The 26,397-nt window shown below is 53.8% G+C and overlaps 10 protein-coding genes across 10 annotated transcripts; 4 read left to right on the top strand and 6 right to left on the bottom strand.

The window, feature by feature from the left end:
- Window positions 1-5: 5 nt before the first annotated feature.
- EJ05DRAFT_491138 (ATP-dependent protease La) lies at window positions 6-3,465 on the bottom strand (the record flags this gene model as incomplete). Its single annotated transcript, XM_033745957.1, has 3 exons — window positions 6-200; window positions 252-1,579; window positions 1,626-3,465. 3 exons carry the CDS (start codon window positions 3,463-3,465, stop codon window positions 6-8), a joined length of 3,363 nt encoding a protein of 1,120 aa, XP_033605356.1.
- Window positions 3,466-3,694: 229 nt separating this feature from the next.
- On the bottom strand, window positions 3,695-7,659 carry EJ05DRAFT_471869 (putative chitin synthase). Its single transcript, XM_033743052.1, has 3 exons — window positions 7,304-7,659; window positions 5,310-6,997; window positions 3,695-5,259 (listed from the first exon to the last, which is right to left on the bottom strand). Exons 1-3 carry the CDS (start codon window positions 7,444-7,446, stop codon window positions 4,019-4,021), a joined length of 3,072 nt encoding a protein of 1,023 aa, XP_033605357.1. The 5' UTR covers window positions 7,447-7,659; the 3' UTR covers window positions 3,695-4,018.
- A 1,684-nt stretch (window positions 7,660-9,343) lies between these two features.
- EJ05DRAFT_431019 (HET-domain-containing protein) lies at window positions 9,344-10,531 on the top strand (the record flags this gene model as incomplete). Its single annotated transcript, XM_033741557.1, has 1 exon — window positions 9,344-10,531. A coding segment is annotated over one exon (1,188 nt), but the record flags the coding sequence as incomplete, so codon positions are not given.
- Window positions 10,532-11,163: 632 nt separating this feature from the next.
- On the bottom strand, window positions 11,164-13,607 carry EJ05DRAFT_447341 (purine transporter). Its single transcript, XM_033742268.1, has 4 exons — window positions 13,291-13,607; window positions 13,145-13,234; window positions 11,816-13,092; window positions 11,164-11,716 (listed from the first exon to the last, which is right to left on the bottom strand). Exons 1-4 carry the CDS (start codon window positions 13,381-13,383, stop codon window positions 11,416-11,418), a joined length of 1,761 nt encoding a protein of 586 aa, XP_033605359.1. The 5' UTR covers window positions 13,384-13,607; the 3' UTR covers window positions 11,164-11,415.
- On the bottom strand, window positions 13,001-13,610 carry EJ05DRAFT_471871 (uncharacterized protein). Its single transcript, XM_033743053.1, has one exon. It carries the CDS (start codon window positions 13,569-13,571, stop codon window positions 13,401-13,403), a length of 171 nt encoding a protein of 56 aa, XP_033605360.1. The 5' UTR covers window positions 13,572-13,610; the 3' UTR covers window positions 13,001-13,400.
- A 124-nt stretch (window positions 13,611-13,734) lies between these two features.
- On the top strand, window positions 13,735-14,909 carry EJ05DRAFT_534370 (uncharacterized protein; the record flags this gene model as incomplete). The annotated part of the gene is made up of 6 exons (XM_033749182.1): window positions 13,735-13,749; window positions 13,791-13,873; window positions 14,175-14,181; window positions 14,274-14,360; window positions 14,396-14,662; window positions 14,706-14,909. The coding sequence occupies 6 exons, from the start codon at window positions 13,735-13,737 to the stop codon at window positions 14,832-14,834; spliced, it is 588 nt and encodes a 195-aa protein (XP_033605361.1). The 3' UTR covers window positions 14,835-14,909.
- Window positions 14,910-15,470: 561 nt separating this feature from the next.
- On the top strand, window positions 15,471-18,157 carry EJ05DRAFT_481783 (uncharacterized protein; the record flags this gene model as incomplete). The annotated part of the gene is made up of 3 exons (XM_033745113.1): window positions 15,471-15,689; window positions 15,756-15,954; window positions 16,071-18,157. 3 exons carry the CDS (start codon window positions 15,471-15,473, stop codon window positions 18,155-18,157), a joined length of 2,505 nt encoding a protein of 834 aa, XP_033605362.1.
- Window positions 18,158-21,806: 3,649 nt separating this feature from the next.
- Window positions 21,807-23,096, bottom strand: EJ05DRAFT_506576 (mitochondrial phosphate carrier protein; the record flags this gene model as incomplete). The annotated part of the gene is made up of 3 exons (XM_033747833.1): window positions 21,807-22,104; window positions 22,152-22,921; window positions 22,978-23,096. 3 exons carry the CDS (start codon window positions 23,094-23,096, stop codon window positions 22,073-22,075), a joined length of 921 nt encoding a protein of 306 aa, XP_033605363.1. The 3' UTR covers window positions 21,807-22,072.
- A 230-nt stretch (window positions 23,097-23,326) lies between these two features.
- Window positions 23,327-24,509, top strand: EJ05DRAFT_495764 (uncharacterized protein; the record flags this gene model as incomplete). The annotated part of the gene is made up of 3 exons (XM_033746287.1): window positions 23,327-23,908; window positions 23,954-24,094; window positions 24,144-24,509. The coding sequence occupies 3 exons, from the start codon at window positions 23,327-23,329 to the stop codon at window positions 24,507-24,509; spliced, it is 1,089 nt and encodes a 362-aa protein (XP_033605364.1).
- A 410-nt stretch (window positions 24,510-24,919) lies between these two features.
- On the bottom strand, window positions 24,920-26,053 carry EJ05DRAFT_433079 (uncharacterized protein; the record flags this gene model as incomplete). The annotated part of the gene is made up of 1 exon (XM_033741590.1): window positions 24,920-26,053. One exon carries the CDS (start codon window positions 26,051-26,053, stop codon window positions 24,920-24,922), a length of 1,134 nt encoding a protein of 377 aa, XP_033605365.1.
- Between the last annotated feature and the right edge of the window lie 344 nt (window positions 26,054-26,397).

Below are 26,397 nucleotides of genomic sequence, written 5' to 3' on the forward strand. Positions count from 1 at the left end.
GACACCTAGTCATCGTCATCTGAGTCCTCATCATCGTCTCTCGTCCCCCGCTTAGCGCTCCTACTGCCCCTCTTCCCAGCACCCGCGAGTTCTTTCTTCCACAGTTGACCGACAGCGGAGGAGTCGACATCCGGGAAAACAACTTCAAATACCTCATCGTACCAGCTGACGGGTTTGCCTTCGATACCATCTCTGATATTCTGTAAAATGTGTTAGCGACTGCTCGTTGTTGGTGTAGACGTACGACTTACCTCAGGCAACTCGAGCCAGTCGCTCAAGTTATCTTGCGGGAAAATAACAGTGTCACAGCCGGCTCGTCTGGCAGCTACAGTCTTCTCTCGGAGTCCACCGATTCGTAGAACTTTTCCAGTAACTGTCAATTCACCAGTCATGGCAATTGTAGGCTTGAGTGGTTTGTTTAGTGCCAAGCTCAGTAGTGAGGTGGCCATGGTGATGCCAGCGCTCGGTCCATCCTTGGGCACTGCGCCTTCCGGGCAGTGGAGGTGGATTTGAGCGTGCTGGAGGAACTTGTTGTCCGAGAATCTCCGCGCCATCACAGACTTGGCGAATGAGTATGCAATCGAGGTAGACTCCTTCATGACAGGCTTCAAGTTTCCGGTGCGTTCGAGGGATGCTCTGGAGTCTTTGGATAAAGGAGCCTCCAGAATTGATTCAATGTACAGTGCAGCGCCGCCCATCTGTGTCCAAGCAAGACCCATGGCGACTCCGGCGGGCGTGACATCGTACAGACGATCTGCCGTGTATACTGGTGGGCCAACATAGTCGGAAAGGTTGTCCTTCGTGATCGACACGTTGACGGTATCCGGCACTTGCAACGCTTTCCGGGGTTTCTCCGTAGTCTCATTCTCGATATTCTCCGAAGTTACAGTGGTATCGGTTTGGTCTTTGTCAGATTGCTCTTGGGCGGCCTTGCCTTCGTCGGTAAGGGCCTTCTCTTCTGCCAGGGCTTCATGTTCGTCACCAAAGTCTTCAATGATTTTCAGCGCAGACTTTCGGTAGACTTTTTCTATCTGTTTCTTCAAGTTTCGCACACCGGATTCGCGGCAGTATTTGTTGATAAGTTCGACGATGGCGTCTGGCTCCAGATTCACATTCACATCTTTCAGGCCGCTCATCTCCTTCGCCTGTGGCGCCAAGTATCGTTCTGCAATCGCGATCTTCTCGTCGGCAACATAGCCAGATAGTTCAATCATTTCCATGCGATCGAGAAGGGGCCGGGGAATCGTGTCAGTCATGTTAGCTGTGCAGACAAACAAAACTTTCGACAAATCTATGGGCACGTCCATGTAGTGGTCTAAGAACGAACTGTTCTGCTCGGGGTCAAGTAGTTCCAGAAGCGCGGATGCAGGGTCACCCTGATGGCCGCGGCCAATCTTGTCAACTTCATCGATGAGTACGAGCGGGTTCTCGGTTTGACACTTCTTCAGAGCCTGGATCATTCGTCCAGGAAGGGCTCCGACATAAGTACGACGGTGCCCTTTGATTTCGGCAACATCCGTCAAGCCACCCACACTGAATCTGTAATACTGTCGGTTGAGAGCACGAGCGATTGATTTGCCTAGCCGGGTTAGCAGGAGTCCAGAAGACGGGGTACTGACACATACCTATACTCGTTTTGCCCACACCAGGTGGTCCAACCATACACAGAATCTTTCCTTCGACTGTGCCTCTCAGTTTACCAACAGCGATAAACTCTAGGATCCGATCTTTGACGTCTTTCAGTCCATGGTGATCCTCGTCGAGCACAGCCCTAGCATGTTTGATACCAAACTTCTCAGCGCTTCTTTGACCCCAAGGTATTTGTGTCAGCCAGTCGAGGTAGTTTCGTGTTACGTTGAACTCGGATGCAGCAGGCTCGAGGTGTGCTAGCTTGTTGATCTCTTCATCAAACACCTTCTTGACAGCCTCGGGCATAGCCAACTTCTCTGCCTTCGTCTTGAATTTCTCAACGATCTTGTCCTTCCCGTCGGCCTCTAGTCCGAGCTCTCGCCGTATGGCCTTATATTGCTGCATCAGGTAATATTCTCGCTGGTTCTTTGCAATCTTCTCCTCGACCTCCTTGTGAATCTCGCGCTGAAGCCGGTTGTTGAGCAATTCCTTCTTCAACACAACTAGTGCTTTGTGAAGACGATCCTCGATATCAGTCGATGCCAGTACATCTTGAAGCTCTTTTGTCTCGTCAGATCGGGCAACTGCTGCAGCGAAGTCTGCCATCCGCGCCGCATCTTCGCCAAAGTTCCCCGGTGATCCTGAGCTGTGGCTTAATGCCAATGTTGAGATATGATCGCGAAATAGCGCATTGTTCTGAGCCATGTCCTTGCAGGTATCCATGATCTCAGTCACCAGAGCTCGAACTGTTGGGTTTTTGGAATCATATGGTTCGTCGACAAGGTTCTCCACACCGACAATGCTGACAGGGCGCTCTTGTAAGAATGATGTTGGATCATACTGTGGGCCTTGCTTCGACTTTTCTGGCATGCTTTCTTCGAAGCTTGCCACAACATCTCCTTTCTTGGATTGACCGTCCTTGCTATCTTTGCTTTCCTTGGGCTCGTTGGTTTCTGCGGTCTCCTTGGCTTCCGTGCTCTCGGCTGGTATTTCTTCTACGACCGCCTCAGCCAAGGGGCTGCCCTCTTTGCCAGAGCCAGGCCCAGGCTGAACCATAGACGTCATCTTTATTCTCCTATGCGGGTACAACACACAGGTCATACTCGGTACATCACCTTGCACGGGGAATGCGCTGGTGATTTGGCAGAAAGTTCCGACATCGTAGACCTCATCCATACTCTTGATCGTGTCTGTATCCGCCTTGTCATCTTTGAGTAAGAACGCGCCGATATACTGCTGGCCACGGTTTACCATTTCGGTTATGGCTGCTGCAACCTCCTTGTCCTTGATTGTTATCGCCTTGTAGAACCCCGGGAAGAGTGGCCGTTGGTTGATTGGGACACACATGACGCGGGGGTAGACTTCCGGTATCGTGGGTTTCGTAAGATTGCGTTCTCCTTGACCTTTCCGTCGCTTTCCACCACCACCGCCATCACCACCACTGGTAGACCCAGAGTCACCACTACTTCCGGAAGCGGCGCCGCGGCCATCGGATGATTTGTTCGAGGGTAAGGGATCAGGAGTTTTGCTCTTTGCTTCGGCAGCCTCTGGTGATCCTGCCAGTTTATTGTCTTCCTGGGATTCCAACTCTTTGTCCTTTGCTGCATCTTGATCGAGAGACGGCTTCGAAGGCTGCTCTTTCGGCCTGAAGGGCGAAGAAGAGAAGGGGCGAGGTAGCGGGTATGATGGATGCGATGGCTCAGGCCTTCTCGTAAATGGCGAACGGTTATAGGCGCAGACTGACTGCGCAGTTATATGGCGTCGTGTTACAGATAACCTTTGCCGTGAACTGTGCTGTAGTGCTAACCGCCACGGCAGATTCTGCCCGTATAGCATGCTGAGAAATCAACAGCGATGTAGAGGAGTAGAGGACACAGCTATGAGACAGGTAGAGGTCGTAGATCAGAAGGGAGAAAACAGTATGGCGGTACTTAAATGATGAGAGAAAGTTCTATATTAGAGATCTGCTGTGTGCCCAATTGCACGCTCTTTCGCGTGAGACGATGGAGTGCATATGCATTAGCAGCTCTATGACATCTCGAAGTGGTCGGACGCGATTTAAGACCCGGAGTATTCCCGGGTCGGGTCCTCATAGCCGACCTCGGCTGGCCTTTTCCACCTCTGATAAGATGCTCGTTCAACAGGGGCACTCATCAACACAGAAATCTTGACAACTTCGGTATGCCTCGTTTCATTGGGACAGTGTAGACTATAACGCTGATCCTGGCATGCCCCCCGCCCTTGAAACAATTTTCAGCCTATGAACACCGTCTTCACGAACCGCATGTACATTTCATCATGAAACTCCATGCCCGTAGGACCTTTTCGCCGCACAATACAGACAGTGACACACGTCAGTGTCTATGAAGAAAAAACAACAACGCCTTCTTTATCCCGTAACACTGCCCTTGACACTCTGCCATCTGCTGGATACCCAGCTTCCACTAGAGCTCATCCAGCTGAAGCTCGGGGTCCAACTTCTCTTGCTTCCTTTCCAGGTCTTCTTCGTCACGCTGCTCCCACCTGCTGAGCTACTGTCGTCTCCACGCCACTTTAGCTTACTCTCGGCGATGGTGTGTATGACGTCGATGATGAGGAAAGTGGTGCTGCCCAAGGCACGGAAGAATGCAACCACGGCAACTGTCCACAAGATGAACTTCAAGTAGAAGTTTTCCCCGACCTCATCTAGTCCATAGGCCTCCGAGATTGCCATAGCGAGCGTGGCGTTGCATACGAGCCAGATGGCCACCATGTAAGTACGCACAGCTCTGTAGTAATCCTCTTGCGCCTGCGCCTCGCTAGTCCCTGGCTTTGCAACCTCGAGTCTGTCACGGAGATTGCGGAGCGCAGCATCGTAGCCGGAGTCAATATCAAGTTGCTCGGATGGCATTTCGAGCTCAACGACATTGCCGGATTTCCCCTTGGCTGCGCCTAGGTCGGTGTGAATAACGTTATCGCCCTTGGTACCCCAGGTGACGTCGTGAGTGTTACAAAATGCGTAGACTTGTAACGTGCAGATGTAAGATGGGAGAAGCGCAAAGTATTGTGCTGCCGAAGTGAACATGTGCCACGGGTCAAGATAGAGAAAGGACATCAAGAAGTAGATGCCGACAGTTGACGCGGTGGAGATGATCAGGTTCGTAAACATGTTGTTTCCAAGCTTCAGCTCCGAGGCCGGATCTCGTAGTTGGCGCACGACGATCCAGAGAGTGGCAAAAGTCGTGTAGATCATGATGATGGAGTAGACAATCATACTGCTCATAAACATCTTCTTGGCACCCTGTGGACGATTTCCCATTGAGAGAATAAACTGAAGACAGATGAGAAGCACACAGGCGTAGCGGAGAATGATGAAGATGATCTTCCCGATGCCATGCCCGAAAGGATCTATCTTTGGATCGGAGAGAGAGCCAGCGATGAAGTAGAAGGTGAGGTAGAAATTGGCGAGGGAGAAGTAGGTAAAGAAGAGGGAGATGAACTGGTAGAGAAATTCGACGTGTAGCAGGATCTTGCGGAAGATGGTATGGTCGGTCGCCCAGATCTGTCGGAAGTGGAGTAGGGAGTACACGGCAGCGAAGAAAGCACCGTTGAGCCAACGACGCCGCTGTGAAATGAATTCAGGTACGGCATCTAACACATATTAGTCTAGAACACTCTCGATGGCAATCACATGGACTTACCCGGCACATCAGTCTCTCCAGTAGCACTCTTGACGTACTTGAGGACCCACCGCTCATCGCGTTTGGCGACAAGTTCCCAGCAGAGAATACGATCTTCTGCAAGGTACATGTTCGCAGTGAAGACGTCTGCATCTTGACCGTGGAGGGTCTCGCCCTTGAAGTATTGGCTCAAAGGGCCATGTCCTGTCGAGTCATTCTGCAATGCGTGATATCGGTAGGCGCTCAGAGCACCTGGGAGCACGGTGATGTAGCCAAAAACAGACTCCAGAGGCTTGTCGAGAATGTTTGACATCTTGTATTCAAAGTTTTGGGACGCCACAAGCGGGTTCAGAAGGCCTAGCCAGCCCTTGCCCTTACCTGCTTTGATTTCTCCAGCAGCGCCTGCAACACTTGAATCCATGTCGAAGGCTTTCCAGAGATGGTACAACGCCTTCGGACCAGGTTTCGTTCCCACATCAAGAAGAATGCAAACATTTGGGTTGAGCGCTCGGCCAATGGCGTTGAAAAACCATCGATGCGAGTTTAGCTTCTTTTGATTCTTTTCCTTGAGGCAGAAGATCAACTGGCAAGGGACGATCCCTTTCTCAGCCCCTTTGAACTTGAGGTCTGAGTCGAGCGAGACTTGGGTGGTATATTCGTACACGTGTGCCTTTACTTCTCGCTGGTTGACCAGATTCTTTGCAATACCGTCCTGGTAACATCCAAGCGCTGCAAGGGCATCTAGGGTTCTGGGATGGACTTTTTGTCGACCATCAGAAATGATGCATACGACAATCTTCTGCCATCCATCCTTTCCCCACGTCCTTGACTTTGTTCTGGAGCAGAAATGGCTAATGTTGCGCATGACACCGTGCATGGTGCGCGTAAAGTCGATCTCGTTTTCGTTGTACATGGTAATACAAATCAGCAACTCGGTTTCTCGCTCGGTGCGACCAATATTCTGCCTCAGCTTGTATCCGTGGTCGACAAAGTCGTCCGGGTCGCAAGTCACAGCTGTATATCGCATGTGGGTGAACTCTATATCGTCTCGTCTCGGAAGGAAGCTGTACAATATGGTGGGGATTTTGCACTCCAGAATGAGCTCTCCGTTGATCAGACGGACTTCCTTTCTCGTCATCTGGGCCTGTCTTGCGCCTCTTCGCTCTTGCGCGCCATCTGGAAGTTGATCGTATTCTCCATCTTTCTCATCCCCTAGATACTCGTCTGTGTACGTGTCGTCGGAGGTGTATGAATCGCGCGGTCGCAGGTCTGGTCGATTAACTTCTGGGTTGGGGGCAAAGACGTCATCAGTGTCTATGGGTATGGAAGTCTCCTCGGTGTGTGTTGTTTCCGAGTCGCGCGATACTGGTCTGCCACCCGCAAACAGCGGAGCCGGCGGCAACGGTCGCTTCGGACTTCCGCCGTATCTTGACGAAGGCGTACCAGGTCTTGGACTCCCATCGAGATCAACGGGCTCGTATTGTACGGTAGAAGCAGGAGGTCTGCGCCACTCGGATCTCGTAGAGGGTGTCCAAGGACGTGTTGGGGATGCGCGACCAGATGATCGCACGGGGGAGACGGGTCGGAACGGTTCGTAGGCAGGGACGTCCTCGTCTGGAGGTCGCATATCTGGAGCGTCCCCAATTATTGACTGGGCGCGAGAATGAATTGAGGAGACTGATGGTTGGTAGGAGCGGGACGGGGATTGTCTGTTATGAGTATGAATATTACTACGGGAACTTTGTTGATCAAATGTCTTTCGAAACAAATGTTCTTTCAGATTTCTATGCTTCTTAGTAGGAGACTTGGAAAGAGATGGTTGAGGTCGGGCAAGATTGACGTCTGGTGGATGAAGAATATCCAAGATTTCCTCTTCGAGATGAGCTTGATGCTTCTTATTACCTTGCTTGCCTCCGCCTTCACATGGAATTGAAACTGGCGACTCTGACATAGGAGAAGGATCGAAGCGATCGTCGGAAATGTTGACGAGCATAGAATCGGTCGGTGGTACTAACGGTCTGTATCCGTTTTCCTCCACGGAGGTCAGCAGACGCATCGACGCGCCTCTGCCACCCAAGTCGCCAGAGTCATCTTCGTCTGCGCCATATGATGGTGGAGGACCTGAATAGTCGCGACCAGGCGACCCTGGACGGTCCATGGCGATTGTCGCCGACTGAACGGAGCTGTAAACACGGCAATCTGGATAGCGATGCGACTAGATGCGATGATTCGTGCGGCGCAGTGGAATGGGAGTCAGCAATGAGAAGAAGATTATGTATCAATTGAAGAAGAAGATGGTGCGACAGTAGATTGAGCAGAGATGGTTTGTGGCAGTGGAAGGTCGTGCATAATACTATGTACATACGTAGTCCACTGCTCGATCCATGGTAACGGCTTAGGCCCGGGATGTTTTCTGGTTGCGTCTATCCCGTTTCCAGGGCAACCAGCAAGCTACAACACCCGCCCTTGCCCCTGCCTGACTAGGTGCGTGCTGATTACTAAGTGAACTCAGGCTTGTTGCCTTGAAGCTGTCTCACTGCTGCCTCATTGCTGCCTTACTGCTGCCTCATAAACCAGGCCTGCACGTTCGGACATTTTCAACAACGCTCTGCATGTATAGCGCCTAATGCAATGCGATGCATGTAGGGAGTCAGGGAGGACCTTGGGAGGATAGCGATGGCGTCTCTTTGCATGCGGCACAATTCTCAAATCACTCGTTGATCCCGGTAGTAGATACCCTCTCTCTCTTTCTCGTCATTCAAGCCATTATTAAATAATTATGACTACTGGCAGCATACCGAACTCTCTATTAACAGACGGCGCGGCCAACGGTCGATAATTAGTGGATACGTGCACGCGGAGAACGGGACACGCGACGACACGTGCAGGGTTCAACCTTGCAAACCTCAGGCATCAACATCTATTCTGAGCAGACAATGTGGAGACTCCCCTGGTGCAAACAGTGCCACGACTCCTTGCATCGTCATTCTCATTCTCACCACCACCACCATCACCATCATCGTTGTTATCATTGTTTGCTTCTCATCGTCGCCTTGTTTTCTGTGCCCCTTCTTTGCCTTTTCGTCCTGAGCGAGTGATATGATGGCCCGCTTCCTTTTCCAACCGCTCCCTCCAGCCTCCCCCCTACCCAAACGCCTCTGATTGGCATCCGCTCGGCTAATCCGCTAGAACATGGCCTTCTAGCCCTGCCTAGACAAGTGCAGCTCAAGTCTTTAATTGCAGAGATGCCACCTTGATCGACAGCACCACGGCACTCCGTCAGCCTCCTCTCCCTCTCTCCGCTGTGCTTTTTCAATCCTTCAAGAGGGCGGGTCGGGGCGACTCTTCTAACATGACTGTCCGCGAAACACCTCCCCTTCTTCCTCTTCCTCTCCTTCCTCTGGACGCTTCAAAATGCATTCAAAGGCGAGGTACAGCATAGAGAAGGGCAAGTCCGGGGTTGCTGCCGCCCACTCGTGCTCGATATGTGCCATGTTCGACCTGGACTTTGGCCATGACTACGAGTCGGCCACGAGGAAGACGACGTTGGAGTTAGGAAAGGCCTTGCTGCAGAACGTTCCAGAGAACGAGCTGAGGAAACTGTTACGGAACTTTGTCATATTCCCACTGAGGGTTACAGACCTCACTGGCTGGGCCATGTCAGGCTGCTACCTCTGCGAGTTCTTGCACGAGAAGATAGGCCATCCGACCTTGCTGTCCAAGAAGGACGAGACGAAATACATTGCCGCCCAATGGGAAGCTCCAGACCAGCCTATTTACTTTGGTCCATTTGAAAGTCAGACGCTACCCGAGAATGGCAAGCAACGACCGGGTCTAATGGACCAACAGACGTACGTCTTCCAGCCGGTTGTGTCTTCCAGTAAGTCACGTGACTCTATATATGTATCATATATCTTACCTCTGCATGCTAATTGTCTCTATATCATGTATTTATGTATTGATTTGTCGCTAATGCTTGCGTAGAAAGTCGATTGGCGCCTACCATCAACCGTCGACCCATCAATGCCGACCCAGGCCACCCGGTGGCTCTTCAGATGGCGAGGAAATGGTTGTTGAACTGTGCAAGAAAACATGATTGTCGCCCTTCTCCACGCGCCTCATTCATGCCGACACGTCTGCTTAGACTATCTATGAATGGAGATGATGTCGAGGTCAAGGTTGTTGAGAACCTTGCGACCAAGGAGTCTTATGCAGCCCTGTCTTACTGCTGGGGAGGGCCTCAACGAATAACGACGACGCAGGCCAACGACATACAACATCTCACCGACATCGACCTCCTTGCCCTGCCACAAACTATACAAGATGCCGTCAAGGTCTCGCTTGCCATTGGAATATCGCTGCTTTGGGTGGACGCTCTGTGCATAATCCAGGACTGTCCAAACGACCGAACCCTTGAGATTGCGTCCATGGCAGCCATATACAGCCATGCTGCAATCACCATTACCGCATCACGAAGCACCCACGCCGATGAAGGTTTCCTACACCCTCGCTCCCCGCCAAGTAATTGTGAGCCTGACCAGCTCTTCCGAATCAAGTTGCGCGCCTCTAACAAGTCTGTCGGTGCCGTCACCCTTATTCCAATGCACCACTTCGTCGACGACGAAGACGTCGATGTCTTGGACAACGAGCCACTCGACCATCGTGCGTGGGCGTATCAAGAGCGCCACCTCTCACACCGCATTCTCGATTTTGGCTCGTACCGTACACAGTTCGTCTGCAGACACGGCGTCCAACACGACCACCTACCATCCGACGGCTGGGCTCCTGAGCCAAACACCGTTGACTACAGAAAGACTAGACCTCTCCAGGCGCCCGCGCAATGGGATGCCCACATCTCAAACTATACATCCCGCAACATGACGATATACACCGACCGTCCCCTCGCCCTTTCCGCCCTCGCTGCCTCCCTATCCCAACCCACTCTGGGTACTTACATTGCTGGCCTATGGACAGCCACACTCCCGACATCCCTCCTGTGGACGACGTCCCATCCGCGCCCACGGCCGATGAACTACCAAGGCCCCTCCTTCTCCTGGCACTCCATCAACAGCACCGTCGTTCCACGCAGCACACCGCCCTCCTTCACCCCGGACCCGTCCCTCCGCATCCTCACCCACAGGTCCGCCCTCGCACATCCCTCTGCCCCCTTCGGCGCCGTCACATCCGCCGCCCTCACCCTGCGCGCCCGCCTCATCCCCGTCAAATACACCCGCGACCCCTCCGACAACGCCTTCCCGCCCCGCATCTACCACTTCATCCGCATCTCGCCCTCGGCCGGCCGACGCAGCAGCATGACGGAGCGCGTGCGCAAAAGCAGCACCACGCGCTCGCGCACCCAGAGCAACGCAAGCATGCTCAATCTCCCCGTCCGCAGCGAGTCGCCCTTTAGCATCACGCACCGCCGCGGTCGCAGCCCCAGCGTGGCCTTGACCATGATGTCCGCAACCCCTGAGCGGCCCGCGTCGCCGGACAGACCCCCGCTCGCCGTGGCCTGTGTCGAGGACAGCACCGAGTCGGAGTGGGTGCCGACGCTGAGCTATGCGACCGTTGTGTATCTGCTGTATGTCGGCGAGGACGCGGGCGGTATGCGCGGCTTGGTGGTGCGGAAGGCTGATACCGGCGGGAGTCCCGGGCGGAGTCCTCGGGGCGGGAAGAAGGGTGACACGTATTTGCGTGTGGGCGTGTGGACGAGCTTTCGGCTGGACAGGGGGCACGAGCATCGCAAGTGGGACTTCCAGGACGATGCGGGTGGCGATTCGGGGAGACAGTGGGAGTTGCAGCGGAAATGGATGTTGGGGCATGATGTTGAGAGCGTGACGTTGGTGTAGCATGAACGGGTGGTTGGGATGAGTATGATTCCATTCTTCGTGGTAATCCATCTGCAGACAACAGTTTTATATCCAAGATTAATAACTGCCTTGACGTTCATCTTTCATTTGCTATTCTCCATGACCCCATACCTCGTTAATACATGGACCTATTATCCTACACATTCACCGCCATACACACACACCCGTATACCCTCATATCAAAAACACCCAATCCCCATCCCATCATCTCATCATCACATCATCACAACTCTTATCCCCCCAATCTCCCACCCTAATCACCTCAGCCCTCCTCTCCCCTCAACCCCAACCCCAACCCCACCCTTCCCCTCCCTCTCCACACTCCCGCCCTCGGCATTACTCCTCAACTCAAAGCTATCCGACGTCGCACCGCCATCCTCGCGCCAAAACTTCTTGTCGCCGCGGACGGCACGCACGAACCAGGGGCGCGCGCCGCGGGACTCGCTGCGCCAGGACCAGTACTCCTTGAGGTCGTAGTCGTCGGGCTCGATGCGGCCGCGCGAGAGCAGGCTGAGCAGGTATGTGGTGCTGTTGATGAGGATGTAGGTTGTTATGCCGCTGTTTTTGGGGGGTTAGCCTGGGGGAGTTCATTGGGGGGGAAGGGGTGGAAAGGGGGAGAAGTAGAGGGGGAAAGAGAAGAAAGAAGGGGAGACATACGCAATCAGACCATACGCGATCGAGTACGAAAAGGGCATAAACACGAGCGTCACAAACGCCGGGATGGCGTCCCCCGGGTACCCCCAGTTTATCGCCAGCGTGCCCTTCATCATCATGCAGCCCACGAGCACGAGCGCACCGCCGGTAGCCCACGGCGGGATGGAAGCAAAGATGGGCGCAAAGAAGACGGAGACGAGGAAGCACAGCCCCGTCGTCATGGCGGTCAGGCCCGTGCGGCCGCCCTCCTGGATGCCGGCGCCGGACTCGACAAAGGCCGTGACGGGCGAAGTGCCGAAGAGGGAGCCGATGGAGATGCAGATTGCGTCGGTGCAGTAGGCGACGGTGGAGCGCGGGAAGTCGCCGGTGTCGGGGTCGACGACGCCGCTGAAGCGGGCCATGGAGTAGAGCGTGCCGGTGCAGTCGAGGATGTCGACGTACAGCATGGTGAAGAGGGCGAGGGCGAACTGGCCGCCTGCGCCGGCGAGATTCCAGTCCTGCACGGCGAGGGTGTTTTTGATGGGGCGGAAGCCGACGACGGATTTGAAGAACTGGAAGCGCGACTCGCCGAGGCCGGTCGGCCCGTCGTGCGGGAAGTAGGTGAAGTTGCTGTTGCGCGGCCAGGACATGATGGAGACGATGGCGATGCCGAAGATCATGGCGCCGCGCACCTTGTAGGTCATCATGATGGCCGTGAGGATGCCGCCGACGAGGAAGCCGATCCACATGGTTGGAAGGGTGGCCTTGTGGCTCTGGCAGGCTGGGCCGAGTTCTGCCACGACGTACTTTGGGTCGCAGCCCGCGAGTGCGAGTGGTGTTGAGACGTCTCCGGAGATGGCGCCAATGCCGGCACCGCTGGAGAGTCCGATCAAGGTGAGGAATAGACCGATGCCAGCACCGCATGCTACCTTGATAGACGCCGGGATGACCTTGGCGAGCCACTGTCGGAGGCCGATGAGCGATAGGAAGACGAAAATGAAGCCTTCGACAAACACGGCCGTCATGGCGAGCTTGTAGCTGACCGGCCCTGTTCCAGCAGGACCGACGACTTGGAAAGCCAGATATGCGTTCAGACCCATGGCTGGCGCAACAGCAACAGGCAGGTTGGCCAGGAGGCCCATCAGGAAGGAGGCCAGAGCAGAGATGGCCGCTGTGGCCGTGACCAGATCGCGCTGGACGTCCAGGGCGCAGAGTTGGTATTCGGTGTCTTCTTTGCATAGCGGGTCTTGAGAGGTGTGGGCACACTCGCAGGTCCCTCCTGTGCCTGAGATGATGGCGGCCTGTTGTCCGGTCAGGGAGGGCTTGGACACTTAGCTACAAGTGACTGCTTACATTGACTGAGATGATGTATGCCATTGTGAAGAACGTCGTGAGGCCAGCACGAAGCTCAGTCGTAAACTTTGAACCCGCAAACGAGTGTGGCTGTCAGGGCAGGGTTAGAGCTGAGTGAGATGGACGTGTTGACGCAGCACACATACGTGAGCAGAGCCCTCGAGATGAAAGTAGTACCCAACCGGGCTTTGAGCGACGGCATGATTGAGCGAATCTGCAAAACGCTCGAGGACAGTCATGGTGGCTCTCTCTCGTGCTACGCGTGGTGGAACAGCAAAGGAATGAAAGCCACAGGCGAAGAGGTGTCAGACAAGACAGAGCATAGAACGAACGACGAGACAAATTGAAGGAAGTAGAAAGTAGACTCGAGCAAGAACAGAAGGAAGTAGACCGAGGGGTCCATGAACAATATGGAGGTGGTATTCATAGTGAGCAAACATTATGGATGGTCGCGAAGGTGGTCGTAAGGGGGGGGAGGGGGGTCGAGGGGGGGCTTGAGGATGGTTCGGCAGAGATGGGATGCCGGGCACGCTAAGGAGTGAATGGGCCGGGGGGGGAAAGATGATTAGAGATGCATGGGAACATGAAGCATGGCTACTCTGCTGGTAAGTGGTTGTGGTGGTGGTGTTGGTGACATGTATGTTAGTACAAAACCGTTGTTTCGCGAGAAGAGAAAAAGGCCGAGTGGTGCAGTTCTTGGCCCGTGAAGGAGTCGGAAGAGACATCCAGGTACGGCAGGCGGATGATTGGTGGAGCCGCCGCCACCAGCGCATTGGTCTCCCTACGCCCGCCACGTTTAGCGGGCTCTAGGCAACTAACCTGCCCGCCAGTCGGGGGCTCTCCCTCCCTAAATTTAGGCTGCTTATCCCCCGAAGTCCCCCTAGCTTTTGGCTGCCTACGCCCCCCCGAAAGCCCGCTCAAGGTCCCCCCCTGAAAACAGCTAAATGAATGTCCCCACGCTTCCAAGCCAACCATCGAGCCTATACTGGGTACATACTACTATTACTACTACTACGGTATTCATGTCCAGTACAACGGTATGACCAGTACGACAACACTGCGCGGCGGAGAAGCCGAAATCGAGACAGTCTGCAAAGCTCAGCGCTCAGACTGACTGATGGTATGCCAGACATACGTCTGTCTACAGCGAGATTGCACGAGTAGAATACGACAGATTGTTTGCCGTGCTCGTACTTCTGTTGATGCTGGCCTGAGTGTATGTGTATGTGTGTATGCCCATGTATGTGTGAGTCGGGAGGAATGTCGGGTGACGGCAAGGAAGGCAGGGCACAAGCCGAGATGCAGATGATTGATATAGATGTAACAGATCCATCGCCCAGTCCATCTCGTCTCATCTCATCTCAAACCCATGGGAGATACAAACGTGGCACACGGAACCTGTCGGTCCCATGCAACGACGACGAATACGACTACGACTACGACTACGACCACGACCAAGGCGACGACGACTCTCAATCGACGCATGAGTGTGATAGGGACAGCAGTGTGCAGAGTGTAGTGTGTCTGTGTGTGTGTGATGCACGAGCTGACAGCCTGACAGCATGACAGACGGATGATTCCATCTTTATGTGTCGCAGATGTACCGCAGATCCATGCGATTATTTATCATCTATGGATTATGATTGTGACGATGCCGGCCAGGTACAGCGGGAGGGCTGCGAGTGTATGAGATGGCGGCATCATCCATCGTGCCGGGACGGAGTAATAATAATACACAGGATTCATCGTGGCTTTTACAACTGTCATTATAGTTATTGTTATTATCGTCATCCTCATGCAGCTACTATCGTGTGCACTTATGTACAACACGGTGGTCCCGTCCGTGCACTTGGTTGGAAGGATTTCGTTTATAATTATTAGAATAATCCTTCTCACTTTTCTTCTCACGTACTGCCTGCCCCCTTTCCCACGCGCTTCAGACTTGCTTATTATCTACAACTATCTGCCATCTACTGTCCACTACCTGTGCCTGTATCTGTATCTGTATCTGCAACTGCTGTCCAACTAATGTGTGCCTCGGCGAATTTGTGTGCTGCTGACTGCTCCGGCTGAAGTCCTACATTACCCTCCTGGTCCTGGTTCTGGTCTTGGCCTGGCCTGGTCCTCATCCTCCACATCCTCGTCCTTGTCCTGGCCGGTTTTGCAGGCGAAGCTCATGGATGACCAGGATACCCTTCTTCTACATGCAACAGCCCAACTCCCCACCTGAGACTCTGCTTCGAACACATTTTGATCGTATGTATTACATAGTGCATGCTGACTTGGTGCATGCCTGGGGCTGCCATCGCGATGAGCATACCTAAACATGGATGACCGTCATCGTGAGCCTGAGGATGGCCATCCTTTCATGTTGGTTGTCCTTCTTGTTGTTCCAGTTGCTGTCCTCCTTGGTGTTGTTGGATCAGTGCGCACTCCAATCTCGCCCAGACATGCACTAAACGCGCAATTGGAAGTTGGATGTTTTCTAGGCGTGGCCTGTGTGACGGCCGTGTGGCGCTCGTTGTCGATATCCAAAGGATCGTCGGTTAGTGGGGATAAGATGGATGAGATGCATCCATGCACTCAGTAGCTAATTACTCCCCCACCGCAGCCTTCACTCCACAGCTTCTGTCTCCACCACCACTCCCGTCCACCACGCCTCCACTATGCCTCTCTGGACTTCCACTGCCGACACTTGCAAACTCGAACTCTCGATCCCTCCACCACTCACATTTCCAAATCCCTAGTCTGTCTCACCCGCGCCAGGATGCACTTCCCCTGCCCAGACTCCCTCTCTTCCACCCAGTCTTGTAAGCTGCCCCTGTCAACAACACCCTGCACGCACCCGATACGCTGGCCACACGAGCCACCGTAAGATTGGCTCTACTCGTCCTGTTGCATCATTGCTTGCTTCACTCAGTATCAGCCTGCACTCGGGCTCATGCCCCGTTGTCCTTCTTAACCTGCCGCTCAAGATCAACTCTTTCCTGCTTTTGTTCCTGTGCTCTGGCTCTGTCTTCTCCATCTCTTATCACATCCATCCTCATGTTTCCAACTTATGATTGCCCCCAGCATGCTGAGACGGTCGGTATGCGGAAGGCCAGAATGGCCAGGGACAGGGACGGTGCTGTGGGTCGACGACGAAAGTCGACAAGCAGCACTTCAGACAATCGCAACAAACTTCATCACACGCCTACTCTGAATTCAGATTCCGCTTCTATATACACCACTCGTTCGAAGGGTGCCTCGACGAAAAGTTCGTCTGGTTTTGGGTTTTGGAAGAAAAAGGACAGGGATGTTACTGAGATACTCGACGTCCCCATGATGAAGAAGGACAACAAGACCACCGACATCAAGACGACTGAAATCACCCTTTCCACTGCTACTCCCAAATCACCGCCGGTACTCTCGCCAGTTCCTTCGTCACGTATACGACCACAAACTTCGCATGCTCCATCGGTGCCGTCAACATCTCCGCCATCACTCACGTCCGTCTCGCAAAGCACCTTGGCCTCTGCTGACATTGCCCATGATTCACTGGACACTCCACCACCGCTACCAAGGACAGCATGGCAAGAGGCTCCCGCAACTCCACCACCCTCGCGGGGTCTTCCATCCCTTCCTCCGCCACAGCCCGTTCCGACCTGCCAGCTCCCCCCTCTTCCAAGCTATATACCACCACCGCCGACTCAGCCTCTCCCACAGCCTCTCCGTTCCAAGCCTTCGCTCAAGTCCCTTCGCCAGCTACCCTCCCGGGTCAACTCGACCTACTCCAGTGATTCAAGAGCAGCATCATCGATGCGCTCTTCAGCCATGTCCGACGGCCGGAGCATCTTCACGTCGTCCCACCACCCAAGCGCCGACGTCATATCCGAAGTGACCGACTACGACCAGATGTCTTCCCTGAACTGCCGTCCGACTCACCCCCAATACCGCGGTCTGTCACCACTGTCTTCTCCTGTAGAATCCAGCCACCCACGGCACTCGCAAGGTCCCCCTTCGCACCCCGAAAGCACACGCTCAGCATCCCGCATGACCGAGCGCAGTGGCCCGCCCCTAGCCCCTTTCGCGCGTGCCCTTGCAAAGATGGAGAATGCCGGCCCACGCATCATCGCCGCCCGCCTCGCTGAGGAATGGGAAGGTCTGGACGACGATGACGACTCCTACGCCGAAGTTCAGTTCGAGAAGCGGCTATGGGCTCTCACCGCATACCAATGGCTAACCCAGGGAAAACAGCTGCAATCGCCCACCCACGAGCTCCTCCTCCATGCTGTGCCTTCTCAGGGGAAACGCATACTGCACCTCCACGGTAGCCTGGCCGACGGCTGGACTCTCGCCGCCCGTTACCCAGCCTGCACTGTCTATTCTGTATCTTCCACAAACACCTCCGTGCTGCCTACCACGTACCCGGCGCCGCTCAACCACCACTCCCTCTACGTCCCGTCCGTCGCCTCCCCACTCCCCTTCCCCGACTGCTACTTTGACGCCGTGCTCTCGCGCTCGCTCGCCTCGTCGCTGGACAACATCGACTGCGCCCGCGTCTTCCACGACTGCACGCGTGTGCTCAAGCCCGGCGCCCGCTTCGAGATCCTCTCCCTCGACCCCTACTTCAACCGCCAGGGCCCTGCCCTGCGCGCCTGGGCCGACACCCACCTCGTCGCCCGTCTCGAGGCGCACGGCAAGTCCATGATGCCGTCCGACACTGTCGTCGACACCATGGGCATCGTCGGCCTGCATGACGTCAAGCGCGTGCGCATCGCCCTGCCCGCCCACCTGGCCGACGCCCCTGAGAGCACTCGTCTGCTCACTCTCCTTGGCCGCCACATGGTGCAGGACTTGTACGGCCGCTTTCTGCGCGTCTATGCCGGCGAGCAGTGGTTCTGGAACGTGCCTGGTGGCGAGATCGAGAGGGAGTGCGAGCGCCTGCAGACGAAGATGGTATTGACTATTAGCTGTGGCACGAAGGAGACCGCGACCCCTGATGACTTCCGCTTTAGGGGCATGGACTCGTAATGGGACATGTTTCTCTTTTTTTTTTGATATTGTGTAGGGGTTTTAAAAGCGGGTTCGGTTCGGGTGGGATATGGGGGACGGGAACGATATGCGCATGGGTTTGCGCGGTCACGAGAACGGGCATGCACCGGAACGGCACGCGATGCGATGCAATGCATGCGTATATACATGCATGTACCCTGCACGCATCATAGAAGCTATGTATTCTTCTTCTTTTTCCTACAGTAGATCCGATACCCTCACGAGCGATGTACGACCTCTCCTTCTATCTTTTCTTACTGTATTCTATTACACGGCCATAGACTGTTTCCTTTCTCTTTTGTCCTATCTCGATGTAGAACCAAACCGGAAGACCAAAAGTAGACACTAAGTCAGCTATAATTCCAGCTACATCTGTCTCGGATGCATCGCCGATGGTTAGAGTAGATACTTAGGCTTTGCAGTCAGTCGATTATAACATCTGGGGAGCGCTCGTCCGTACGTGCTTAGTCCAAACCCAAATAAAAGAATATAGCCTACTCTATAACTATCTTAGACACTCCGCCGGCGCCTAGAGGGACCTGTTCTCGCATATCTCGCCTCCGCCATCCGGCACCCGCGATCCATACCAGCCCTGACCCGTTCTCAACCATGCCCGTGCTAACCACCACGACGTTTTCGGATCCCCAACCCGAACGTACCATTTCTAAACCCCTCCTCCGCTCCGCTAAAGCGCCCGGGTAACATACCTTATCCATCCTAACACCTGCACTATACTAATCATACTCACGCTCGCGCTCGAGCATCTAAGTTCTAACGCAGTATCTCTAACCTGGAGCCGAGCCGTACTAACCATCCTCAAACCGTACGCAGCACCGTGGACTACCCTGGTTAATGCGCCGGCGGCTAGAGTAAGTAGCCGTGGTTCCGAGATCCGAGATCACGTATTTCTCCATGGATCTCACTCGCATTCTATGCCTGTTTGATCCACTACCCGAGCAGTCCCAATCCGTCCAACTGGACCAGACCCTCCGCTCAAGATGTGGAGTAGAGCGAAGCTAATGAAGGCTATTCTCCTACTACTATACGGTATACCTCTGACTTCGGTGCCAAGAAGCTGCTCCGTGTCGAGCCAAGTCCGTCGAACTATGGATGCATCACGCCACGACTCAACATGACGACAGGTCAGGACAGAGGAATGGTCATACTCGTGGTCGTTGCTGGTAGCGAAGTTGTGATCTGCGCGTGCGTGCATGTGTGGAGTGCAGATCTGCGCGCGAGGGAGAAGAGTGGGCGGTAGAGATGTGATCTGTAAAAACAATCAGGATTGACTACATTTCTGGGCGCCCACTCTGCTATGGACTTGGGCATTGGGCTATGGGTGAATAAGATAAGCCGCTGTGACAGGGCGCGATGTGTAAGAGGTTTATCGCATGAGGCGGTTAGCGAGGAGAAGCTTGCTCTGTATTTGAGACCGACACGTACTAACCATCCCATCCATCCTATCCCATCTAACCAAAGAAGAAGAAGAAAAGGCAAAGCCAAAAGAAACCCACAACAAAGAAGAAAATAAAATACCGATGGTCCGTCTACCAACCTATCACGCACCGCGCACAGGGTCCATATGTTGATAGACGTACCATGTATACACACAATCAACCAACAAGCCACCCCAGCCTAAACCTCACCGTCGATCACACCTCACAAAGAGAAGGAAAAAGAAGCGCGAGACGCAGAATAGCGCTCGGCGCACGATGAATGGCTGCGATTCTAGATGCCACAAATACACCTGCACAGCCAATCCAGACTCGCGTCATGTGCTTGGCGCAATACGCGTGCTGGATTGGACGTGGACGACCCCCTCCCTCGGCGCATCGCCATCTATTTGATTCATCACACGAGGTGAGATGTAGATGAGGCTGCGCAAGTATTCGGGAATAAATACGAAGTGTGAATTACCCGTCTAGCGCGGGCCTAGACATACTATCCATCAAACCAAAACATCGAATAAACGAGCCGACACAACACACTCGAAGAGCAACAACACGTCCTAAAGCCCTGTCCCTGCAGCCGATCCCGTCTCACTCCCGTCCTTGCTTCCCGCAGTTCGCCCCTTCTTGTATCTTACCTAATTAGCTGGAAAGGGGGTAGTCCTAACACTTATCTTCGCGCTGTTATGATCTTGGATAGAGTTAGCTAAAAAGGGGGGGAGGGGGAGGGGGAGGGGGAGGGGTTAATGGGCATACACCTATGCATCAACAAGCTAGACTAGACTAGCGTCATCGTGGCGTGCGTGGCTAGCGCACTTACGTGCGTTAATGTCGAGGGACTTTTAGACTTTGGCGGGCCTTGCCCTTTTTGCGTACTTCGTTTCCGATGGACTGCCGGCGTGGCATGGTGAGCGCGTACGGTTTTGAGATGGAGATGGGAGCGTGGTGTGGGTGTGGGTGTGAGATTCTGGTGGGTGAGAGTAAGAGTTGAAAATGGGGGGTACTTGGGTTATTCCGTATGCTTGGAGAATGTCATATTTACTTTGCACGTACTGTTCTCTATATATCATGAGTTAATTTTATTGATGTTACTAACAGGGTTATCAACTTGATAGAGCCTATAATAGATATACACACGTTCTGCCCCATGTATGTTGTACTATAGAGAAAGTCCTATGGGTTATTATATCCTAGTAGTCCTAGGTGTAAGTGTCTATACCATATGCGTTTATTGGAATATCGATGCATTTACTGGCTTTATGACTCGCGTCTTTTTCACTGTATATCAACAAGCCTAGACGGAATCCTATATCACATAGGTATTTTGAGCCGGCTAATGTACCATAGGAATTATTAGTAAGATATGTCTTTTGCATCGTGTACCGCACATGTCATCAGGTAATTAAGGCATTGGACTTTGGACTCAAATATCTGTTGCGTAAACAGGTATGAATCCTAGCCCAACTACGCATGGTTATACTAAATCAGCTCCAGCTCTTGACATTGTTCTTGGACCTGAAAGCCTAAACCATACGAATAATCATATGAACGATGTCGTAGTACAGAGGGGTAGCGACAGAGGGGTAGCGACAGAAAAAGGTATTAAAATAGATAAGCGATCATACCATCACCATTCCAAACCTAGCGATTAGGCCACAGTACTATATTATGCAGAGCTGCATAGGCCGACGAGACTACACACCACCAAGAGCCGGCCAGTGGGTTCATGTCCGGTGTCAAAGCCGTAGGACAAGAGTCTAGTTTCCGCTTCAATATCCCAACGGGCCCCATCACTCACTTTTGGAGTGGTAGACATAGAGGAGGGGCCAGTAGATCTGCTAAATGGTCCAGAAAAGGGGTCGTAACATCTCATCCGAATCTGGATATGTCAGTCTTTGGGTACGTACTCATCCATACGGTTCAGGGGCTAGTAAAGAGGTATACAATCTTATAGATAGTGGAGTGTAGAGGTATATGATTGTATCGAGAGAGGCATCAGGATACTGGAGTGCTTGAAAATCTCTTAGCTGAAGAAGCCTGACGGCATTCGACGTGAAAACTGACACAAAATGGCCTATAGACAAAGGTTAAGAATGGTAGATGGGGTATTGCAAAGGTCACCCATTGAATGTGAATGACATGGAGCCTTGAATCAGCCTTCACGAATACGAAAGTTCGAAGGTTAGACTGCCTGGAGTGTTAGAATAGTAGGCCCAGCCTTAAATCAACACTTTGTCCACGACATTTTTGAACAAGCAAAATAGACAAAAGCGTCATGGGTCATTTGCCCCTGTCCACAGCGAAGAATCAGACTTCGGCGGAATTACACCCGTCCAAGACTATAGGACCATGATACCTGAGTTGCAATCTATCTATAAAGTCTACGGGACAAAAGAACCAACCATATGCTACATTTTATTATCTCAGCAGTACTTGTTAACATCCCCTATTTGGCAATCTCTACCCCGTTGGAAGCACCTAAGGCGTGTTAGTAAAGCGCGCAACACAGATTCGGCTCAACCTACCCAAAGCCTTCTTGATATCACCATATATAGCAAACTGGCCCGCCGTCAAACCACCCACCATAAACAACCGCGTCGGCAGCCCAGCAAACGAGCCCCGCAAACCAAGCTCTCCCGCAATCTTCATGAGCCGTGCAAGAGTACTCTCGCCAGGCAGTCCCTTGGTCTTATTGATCTTAGAAAGCATGGTATCAGCAGGCTGGGAGACAATCGCCGCGGCAAACCCCGCGAGCAGACCAGATCCAAGATTGAGCGTGGTGTCACCACCGATGAGTTTGTCTGTATTCACGCGAGCCTTGAAGAACTCTGCGATCTTCTCGAAAGCGACAAACTTCGTCACGGTGTATGGGACTTGCTTGAAGAGAATCGGTCCGAAGCCGGAGTAGAATGCGCCAACGCCTTCGTTCTTCAGGATCTTACTGAAGCCTCCTATCAGCCCGTTCGCGAATCCAGGCGTCGAGACAAGTCGGATCCGCGTAGCTTCCAACGGACAGAGCGCTATTGAGGCGAAGAACTCTGCAGACGCGGATGACACCGAGTAGACTGCTGTTCGATTGCGTCTTGCAGACTCGATGCCGATGACGTTTATAGACTGCTGCTTGAAGAACTCATAGCCGCCGAACTTGAACGCGCCCTGTATGAAGTAGCCGGTGAAGGTTGGGCCGAGGCCTGTTAGGAGTGTGCGAGCGCCTTCTTGGGAGAGCACTTGGCGGAAGCCGCCTATCATGCCTCTATTGTACGTTATCGGATCCAGTTGGATCTTCGTCTTCACGCTGTGTTGCGGTCAAAATCATGGTTGGTTGCAGAATTGTAGTATCGAGACACATACACATCCACAGGGGTAAAAGCGCCATGGGTGATGGAGCACCCCAGAGCTCCAGCGAGGGCAAAGCGGGAGTACAGGTCGAAGCCCTTGGGGGAATTTGTCGGCGGAACGAGAGAAGCCATGGCAACATGGACGGTGGTCATATTCTGGGACATGCAAATGGGTTTATATATAGGTTTGCATTGTCCGGCAATGACCAATGAGCGCGCAGCACTAGTGCATCCATTGATTACTAGTGGCTACCGCATTCGGCTAGCACGGCGGAGCTGAGACAACCTAAGCCCTGCCGCTATTGCCGACATTTCAATCAACCTCCTGATTAGTATCACTTTTTCATCATGTATTCTGCGCCATGCGACAAGGCTCGAGGGTGCGCGATGAAGAGACCGAAACAGTACGGCGACGGAGAGAGCAGGTGCGGCTGAATGTAGCAGCCCTACGACGCCGACGAAAGGCCCTCACAGGCAGCCAGCACGCGCAGCCAACGTGGAGCAACAAGACACAGCATGACTTCGGGAAAGCTACGTGTATATCCGGCTCAAGATCTCGCAAACACCCAGTCGATGCTAGCGCCCTGTCGTCGGACCACGTGCTACTAGCCGTCCCCGTCGCCGGCCAGCAATACGCCGAAGTGATAGTCCAGTTCTTGCTCCAGCAGATTCCGAAGAAATCAGACAGTCAAGCCCCTTTCTGGCCGCCGCATCATTGGATGATCTTGCTATCAGAGCACACGATTGTGAATGAGAGCCTCCATCTTGCCATCAAAGCCACGGCATTGCGGGTTTTGAGTCTTGTTCGGCTGGATCGGCAGGCGCATATCAGCGGCCTGAATTTGTATGGAAGGGCATTACAGACGTTCCGCCATGAGATTATAGATGGTGTTTCAAGTCCAGGGGATATGATTGCCACAGCTCTAATGATGGCATCGTTTGAGGTATGGAATCCGCTCCCACGTGGTCATGACTGACGTCTCGTCAAGCTGATGAACCTGACTGCGGGCGGCGTCCAGCGTTGGCGATCGCACGTGGAGAGCGTGCGACCGGTCATGTTGAACTGGGCACGATTCGCGACAGATGACGCGTTTGGTAGGTCGCTGATAAGCTGTTGGGATACACAAATGGTGCGGGACCTTAAAATGTCAATGTTCGCTCCAATTAACGCAGTGAAAGGTTTACTCCGAACTACTTGACGAGGAAAGTCGGGCCTGCGAACGGCAAAGCACAGAGGGGGGCTGTGGAGATATTCCCACGTGCACGACCCTAGAAAACTACATGCTGGTCCAGCAGCGGAAACTGCTTTCCTTGAGCGCTGCGTTGCGCTTCAGCCCCTATACGCACGATCCGTTGGAATCCGAAGTACCCGAGGACAGATATCGTGAGACTCTGACGACGGAACTCGATCACACATGTGATATTGTGGAGAAGAGGTATGGTCTTCTTGGCAAAATCATGACTATTCTGCCCAAGACGATTGCCAGTCCTGGGGGCCTGGATTCGGAGGTCGATCTCGTGCAGTACAGACTAGGCTTGCAATGAACGACCGGCAAGTTGGCTCTTAGCTCGGACTCGACAAAAGAGTGGATCTACAAGCCGGCTTTATTGACGACTTCCGAGATAGAGCGCTCGATACATGGCTAGAAATCTCTGAAGTTTCTGTGTTTCTGTTCGATGAGGCTTCACACATGTAGGGGTATGCACATGCATCATTCCCGGAAGAACAAGGCAGGCTAGGTGTTGGGTAGGCATCAGGGGCTGAATGACCTCCTGATCATAGTATATCAAGCAGAGCACGAGACGAAGTGCGACAGATCAACAGCAGCAATGAGATGAAGAGGTAAACATAAGCCTATATTCAAAAATATAGTGCGCCAAAACTTCCCAAACCATGACCCTACCTAACCCCAACCATAACATCCTCCACGAAGAACCAAAAAAACCCAGTCCATCTAACCCCTGACCAGAGTAAGGCTGTAGGCAGACAGAATCTCGTTCACAGGCTGGAAGTAAGTCACGCCGCCGCTAGTGCAGTCGCCCGAGCCCCCGGACGTCACACCCTGAGCCTGAGACCCAGAGTAGAAGGAACCGCCCGAGTCACCAGGCTCAGCGCAAACACTAGTCTGCGTAAGCCCAGTAACGCTGCCCTGGGCGTAATTGACCGTCGCGCCGAGCGCGCGAACAGCACCGCAGAAAACACCCGTGGTCGAGCCAGAGCGACAGATGCTCGCTCCGACAGCGGCAGCCGTGCTGCCGGCCACGGTAATCGTGCCGCCGTTGTAGTTGTTGATGACGCCGGAGAAGGTGTTCCCGCTGGCGCCGCGGATGTAGCTGTAGTCGCCGCTTCCAGGGAACACGGAGCCGGCGAAGGTGCCGAGCGTGGTGCCGCCGGAGGAGCTAGTGGTGGCGGTTGCGCCGGACGAGCCGCAATGCCCGGCGGACACGAAGCCCGTGGTGACGGAGAAGCCGACGGAGCAGCGGGCGCTGCGGTTAATGTAGTATGCGTCGCCGCCGCGCACGGTGGCAAAGGTCGTGGGCATGGCGGCCACGGTGCGGACTTCAAACTCGGACTCGACGAGGCCGACCTGCTTGGCTAGATCGGCGGCCTGGGCGGTGCTGCCGGACAGGGCCTCGAGCACGAGCTTGTTGGCGGTGACGTCGACGAAGTAGGCTGCGATGCCGGTGGGCTCGGCGGACTCGAGGAGGGATTGCGGCATGTCGAGCTTGTCGAGGGCTTCCTTTGCTTGCTCGAGCTTGGAGAGGGGCGCGGCGACGACGAGCGGGGTTGCGCCGGCGGCGGAGACGGCGGGGGTGAGGGCTTCGTCGGTGACGGCGACGTTGAGCTCGCCGTCGACGAGCCAGGCGCCGGCGAAGGCGTTGCCGGTGGAGGTGCGGAGCTGCTCGATTATTTCGGTGGCCTTGAGCTCGCGGGCGACGCGGACGTGGGCTTGGTCGGCGTCGAGGCCGAGGTCGCGCTTCATGGCGGCGAGGATCTTGGGGTGGAGGGTGTTGGCCGCGGTGGTTGGGGCGCCGTAGACAATGGGCAGGAAGACTGCCAGGGCAGCGAGGAATTTGGTGAGCTCCATGTCTTTGGGGGATCTTTTGCTAAGGGCTTTGAAGGGGGAGAGCGAGAAGTGTTGGTGTTTTGTGCTGAGCGTGAGATGGTAAGACACTGGACTGTCGCACATGGAGATATATATACCTGCTCCTGCGCCGGTGGTGTTGTGAATTTCATCATTTCTCTAAAGATGAATGTCCAATGGAGAGCCCTCGATACGTCTAACTGCTATGACATGTTACCTTCCACAATCTGCAGTAACACGTTACCGTATGCACTCGCGGTGCTAGGCAGATTATCTCAAAGGGGCATCTTACAAGACTTCTACATTGCCATTCTCCCTCCGATTCTCTTAGGGTACCAACGATAGAT

This window comes from Pseudovirgaria hyperparasitica (assembly GCF_010093815.1).
Source record: "Pseudovirgaria hyperparasitica strain CBS 121739 unplaced genomic scaffold EJ05scaffold_1, whole genome shotgun sequence".
Lineage (NCBI taxonomy): Eukaryota > Fungi > Ascomycota > Dothideomycetes > Acrospermales > Acrospermaceae > Pseudovirgaria > Pseudovirgaria hyperparasitica.